The sequence below is a fragment of the Bidens hawaiensis genome, unplaced genomic scaffold (assembly GCF_021521415.1).
Source record: "Bidens hawaiensis isolate Kalapana, Puna unplaced genomic scaffold, B.hawaiensis_p1.1 tig00042901_1, whole genome shotgun sequence".
Taxonomy (NCBI): Eukaryota; Viridiplantae; Streptophyta; class Magnoliopsida; order Asterales; family Asteraceae; genus Bidens; species Bidens hawaiensis.
Window position 1 is genome coordinate 145,956 of NW_027497598.1, and position 6,097 is coordinate 152,052.

Below are 6,097 nucleotides of genomic sequence, written 5' to 3' on the forward strand. Positions count from 1 at the left end.
TAGTAAAAAGGAAGTGTGTGTGTGTTTTTGAGTGTGTAGAGATTAGGATGGATATAAATGAGGGTTTAGGGTTTTAGGTTGGTTTAAGAGGGTATTTATACCTCTTGAAGCCCATGGACCTAAAGCCCATTACCACTTAATCCACCTTAATTAATCTAAGTCCATGATCCGTTCTTTACTCGATATTAATTAATTAATAACGCGAAATCACTAAACCTAACTTTCTTTATTTAACATTATAATATTTAGGATGTTACATAAAATTTTAGAAACGAATAATATAAAACAACCCTATAATACAGGGGATAAAAGCTAGTAAATAACCCTATAATACAGGAGATAAAAGCTAGTATATTATTATAAATGTAATTGGTATTTACCTCACAAAACTACTATTAATGGCATGAACCATTTTTTTTATTGACATGGCGTATAAAACGGTTAAATTGATTATAATATTATTTTATTAATTCACTTAAATTTACTTTAATATTGTTTTATTTCTATAAATATCTTTTGCATATATTGTTTTTCACTTACAACTTTTACAATATAATATTTTTAAATGTCAAATATATATTTTTACCAATGTTTTAGTATAAGATTTGTTTAAAGCTAATTCACGTCAAATATATTTTTAAATTATTTTTATCACAATGTAATGTTCTAAATTTTGATTGCACCGTTTTCATGTTAATATATTTATGTACGCATTAATATAACATTTTACAATAAGCGACTATAACATATGGGTAAATATCTTTTTTCTTTGTTTTTATAATGGAAACTTAATTTTATAAAGACAAATTTTATGAACTTTATTTTCTATTAATGCTCCATCGCGACACTCGAATTTATCGTATTAACGTTTCCACTTAAACGCACGAGAACGTTTACTAGTTTTATATTTAATCTTTATACATATCCTAAATGTCATTTACATAACATCTATTTCCTTCTTCCTTCTAGTCAAGTATTGTAACTCAAGTTAGTGAAATTCAAGTTGTTCGAAGAAGCCCTTCACTTATCCATAAATTCCATCATTTACCCCACCTTTTCTATAAATATGATTCACCATCTTTGCATTGCACTCATAACCTTACAAAAACAACAACTCGAATAGCAGGCTCTAGAGAGTGAAACCATGACAAAACAAAGGAGCCGGGTTGGAGAAACGCCGACAAAAGACTACGTCGAGCCACCTCCAGCACCCATCTTTGACATGGAGGAGCTTAAACTAGGGTCATTTTACCAAGCTCTCATAGCTGAGTTCATTGCCACCCTCCTCTTCCTCTACATCACCATCGCGACTGTCATTGGCCACAAAAAACAAGCCGACCCATGCAACGGAGTTGGCATTCTCGGAATTGCGTGGTCCTTTGGCGGCATGATCTTCATCCTTGCTTATTGCATTGGCGGCATTTCCGGTAAGAAAGTCATAAAAACCCATTTTAGAATACAACAAAGAATTTCACCAGATAACCCAATTTATACGTGTGCAAAGCGTGGGCTAAATTTAGCCAACGGTTGAAAAGCAGTGGCTAAATTTTAGCCGACAGATAAAAAGCGGACATAAATGTAACGAATATGCATGTAAACGTTCATTACAATTACACAAACTACAATATTCACACATATATTCAAACGTCCAATACACTTGTGTTAATAGTCGATCCACAAATATTTTTTCTTAGATATAACCTACATATATATAATACATCATCGTACCTGTAAATCCCACCAATAACTTAAAAAAAACGTTTCTAAATGAAGATCTCTAGTTCTTACAAAACTCAACGTTAGTTCTCAAATGATTTCATTCAATATTATATAATTACTATTATTTAATAGTTGACTCTATTATAAATATGAATACCAGCTAAAACTAATTTGATTTGAAAGTTTAGATAAATATTGAATTATTATTTTTCTTCATGTTATTTGTTTATTGTTCTTTCATTTGATGCAAATTATCTGATACATTCAACCTTGGTATATTTTTATTAGATGTCCTAACTACGTTTGTTTTCGTATTTTGCTCTAAATGTGTGTTGAGTTATTCTTTGGCTCTTTGGTCAAAACTATTTAACTAACTACGTTTTGATTTATTTTTAATTACCAACTTTACTCGGCAAAAAAATACCTAGTTTATAAATGGATTACATGCTATCAAACTTATCAAATTAAATTTGACAGTACGAATCCAAAAAAATGGAAAATGCGAGTTTTAAGGTTTAAATCTTGCTATGTTTCATGCCACTCAACAACAAAAGCTGTAGTTTACTGCTCTTGTTAGTTTGTAGGGCATTGTTGAGTTCGAAAACCTTTTGATATCGGTTCTCATAATTAAAAAAGTGACCAACTAATAAACACACAATCATGTTGCAAATAAAAACTATAAGATTTTTGTTTTCTTGAAAAAATTTGTTTGAACAGGTGGTCACATAAACCCTGCGGTAACATTCGGGTGTTTTGTGGCAAGAAAGATATCATTAATTAAGGCAGTGGCATATATGGTGGCTCAGTGTTTGGGTGCGATTTGCGGTGTGGGTCTGGTCAAAGTATTCATGAAGGCACCATACAAGTCACTAGGTGGTGGAGCCAACTCGGTCGCACCAGGCTACAACAAGGGTTCGGCACTGGGTGCTGAAATCATGGGTACCTTTGCACTTGTGTACACTGTTTTGTCTACTACTGACCCTAGGAGGGGTGCACTTGATGTATGTATTACTTACTTGTACATTTGGTTTGGTAGTTGTACTTAATTATTGCGCGTCTAACCGGTTAGTGATGGTTCGCTTGTAGGTTTTGGGTCCATTGGCCGTTGGGTTCACTGTATTCATGGCTCACTTAGCCACTATACCCATTACTGGAACCGGGATCAACCCAGCTAGGAGCTTTGGCGCGGCTGTTATTTACAACAATGAAAAAGTTTGGGATGATCATGTAAGATTTCTCGTTCTTTGATTACTTTTACTTGTGCATCAAGGCTAGCTTGTATATTTGTTTGGATTTGATCTTATCTTTCTATAATACCATGTGCTTCTTCTTTCTCAAACTAACAGGCCAGCCTATTTTTAGGTGGGCCTTTTTTTTTTCAAGTTTAAAGTGACTATGTACAACTTTAATTGCGTTAACTCATTAAATACGAGTATAAGGTAGGGATGATAATTTTGTCCCAAATACCCGTACTCGTACCTATACTGTACCCGTATCTGTATCCGTACCGATTTAGCTTATGCGGTACGAGTATTGGTACTCATTTTTGTTGAATTTTGGTATATGTACAGGTACGAGTACGGTACGGGTACATTTGATGTTTTGTACCTTTTTGGATTTTATAAAGTTTTAATTGAGATTCTTCATATTTAATATATAAAATAAATTCTCCAACCATGTTATTACTGAACAAGTACCAAATATTTCTTCAAAATTAAATAATATAACATCCAACACTCGAACCAACACAAAAATCACTTAAATCGACGACCAATTTGCTACCTGTACTAATTTGGTACTCGCCACGTACCTATGAAAGTACTGATACCCGAACTAATTCGGGTTATTTGCTACTCGTACCGGTACCGGTTTCAAGATCGTCAAAGATTTGAAAATAAAAAAACAAAGTGGTACAAAAACGGGCACTGTACCGAAATACCCGTACCAGTACCAGTACCCGTACCGTACCGAAAAATTTGGTACGAGTATTGGTACGTGTTTTTATTGATTTTTGGTACGAGTACAATCGGGTACATGTACGGGTACGGATACATGTACTGTCCCACGCTCATCCCTAGTGTACGTACGGCCTTAGTTGATTTGAAACTGGCGCATACTGTATGCATAATATGTTCTAGTGAATAGGATATTAAACGAGTCATATTCACGTGTTGTTGGATCTAACTCGACACGAACCTGAAAATTTGGCTCGAACATGAACACTACCTGAACCTGAAAAGCGTTAAAGACACGTGACCCCGAACACGACCCATTTGACCAGAAAGTCTTTTTTTTTATTTGCTTTCACATATTAATACTGTAAGTTTACACTTTTACAACATACAATACATATTTATATAAAACAAAATGCGAACCCGCCAAGTTGTCCCGAACCCGACCGTTCGGCTAAAAACGGCTCCATGTCTTCGACACGGAACTGACTCGAACTTGTTTATAACAAAATCAAACCTGTAAATTTCGTGTTAGGTTTGTGTCATATTTTTGGGTCGTGTTAGAAATTCACACCCCTAATATATGCCAGTGCTAAAGTGCAATCTATGGGCTTGTTTTTCTCAAACAGTCAAGCTAACGAACTTTTGTTTTGAGCGCAATGTACTAGTATTAACGCATTTAGTTATACCCTTATAAGTTATAGGTTACAAGCTGTGATGATATTTCATATTTTCCATGTGCTAATCATGCTTTCTTATCATACTTTCTTATGACTTGTAACTTATGATTTGCGCGATCAATGTTATACATTGCTTTGAAAATAAAAATTCTCTAGCCAACGAATAACTTTTGAGTTGAGTTATTTAGGCTTGAAAAACAGTGCAGTGTACAACTTTTACAAACAATTGATGCATAATTTGGTCTCATAATGATATTTATTGATATTGTGTTTGGATGCAGTGGATATTTTGGGTGGGACCATTTGTTGGAGCAATGGCTGCAGCAGTATATCATAAGTATGTCTTGAAGGTCCCAAACTAGGGTTCATTGAGGAGCAACCCTAACAACTAATTCAGTTTATTTGTATTTATATGTAATGTAACCTAATAAGGCGTTTGATAACTCGGTATGTTTGTTTGTTTTTGTTTAAAGATAGAGGTAAACGTTGTCTCTATCACGTCATCCTATTTGTGATTTACTACTACGAGTGAGTGAGATTCTACCTGTATGCTTCCTTGTTTGTTTATCTTATAGATTGACATGATAATATAAAAATATATTTCAAATAAATATGCTAACATGATATATCCCTACCTAGGTCAAACAACATTATAAAATAATAATGTAAGAGGTGGATCAAATTTGGTCTCACTTCATCACCGTTACACATGAGTAGATGACATTGAAGTTATTGTCACCATCCTCAAACACCGCTTCTCCTCATTTCCTGAAATAGTAATTATCAAATCTATGCATATTCTATATAGATATCATATAATACCATTCTCCGTTCTTTATTTTATATTTTCCACACTTTACACTTAACTTCTTTGTCATCTATTCTCACCGGGGTTTTGTTTTTTGTTTTTTGTTTTCTTTTTTCAAAAACCTCCTTCAATTAACACATAAAATCCAACTCCTGCTAACAATGAGCTAGCAGCAGCATGTTACAAACAAGAAACAAACGAATTACAATATAGGACATTTTCACTTATCCAACTCAATATTCAAACCTTTTTAGCTCTACTTTTAACTCACAGAAAACTTAAAATTTTATATCATCGAGGATATTCTCAGTATATATCGGTTTAGACCACCCGTAGTGGTGCTGTTATGTTTGCGTTTTGGACGAAAACGCCGGAGGCACACCGCCCCACGGCATTATGGGTATGTTTTATGGAATATGCGTTTTGTTTACAACGCTTGAATGACACGAGTTTTGAAAAAAACCGTTAAAAAATGGACAGTTGGCTAAAATATTTTTTATTGTTTTTAAATTTTAATACAAATCTCCTATAAAAACAACCTCAAACTTGAATTTTTACACACACTTCATCTACTAATTCTCTATAAAACACACTCAAATATATATTCTAGATCACCAACCAATATGTTTCCATTCAACAAGCAAATGCTCGGTTTTGATCAATACGCACGACAAGGCAACACAAACAATCCCGACCCAAATAATCCACAACCGAACCCATTACAATCCCGATCCCTCAAACCCTGTATCCGTTCGACGCGCAAATGGCCGCGTACATACAATATCTAGGTTCCAGAATCCCTAACCCAAATATGGTGCCTGGTTTCAAAAACCCAACCACGAATATGATGGCCGGTTCTGGTTCCCAACCCGACGACGCGACGGTGCCGGAGACCACTATATCGTGGAAACCCGACGAGTGTGAACTACTTGCTTAGG

At 34.6% G+C, this 6,097-nt stretch overlaps 1 protein-coding gene across 1 annotated transcript; it reads left to right on the forward strand.

The window, feature by feature from the left end:
* Positions 1-867: 867 nt before the first annotated feature.
* Positions 868-4,871, forward strand: LOC143593901 (putative aquaporin PIP2-8). Its single transcript, XM_077073373.1, has 4 exons — positions 868-1,427; positions 2,437-2,720; positions 2,806-2,946; positions 4,633-4,871. Exons 1-4 carry the CDS (start codon positions 1,145-1,147, stop codon positions 4,711-4,713), a joined length of 789 nt encoding a protein of 262 aa, XP_076929488.1. The 5' UTR covers positions 868-1,144; the 3' UTR covers positions 4,714-4,871.
* Positions 4,872-6,097: the final 1,226 nt, after the last annotated feature.

Excerpts from the sequence above, each read along its gene's own strand:
- LOC143593901 (XM_077073373.1), top strand. The coding sequence starts at position 1,145 with ATGACAAAACAAAGGAGCCGGGTTGGAGAAACGCCGACAAAAGACTAC. Across the intron at positions 1,428-2,436 it reads TTGCATTGGCGGCATTTCCG|GTGGTCACATAAACCCTGCG; the intron begins GTAAGAAAGTCA and ends TTGTTTGAACAG. Across the intron at positions 2,947-4,632 it reads AAAAAGTTTGGGATGATCAT|TGGATATTTTGGGTGGGACC; the intron begins GTAAGATTTCTC and ends GTTTGGATGCAG.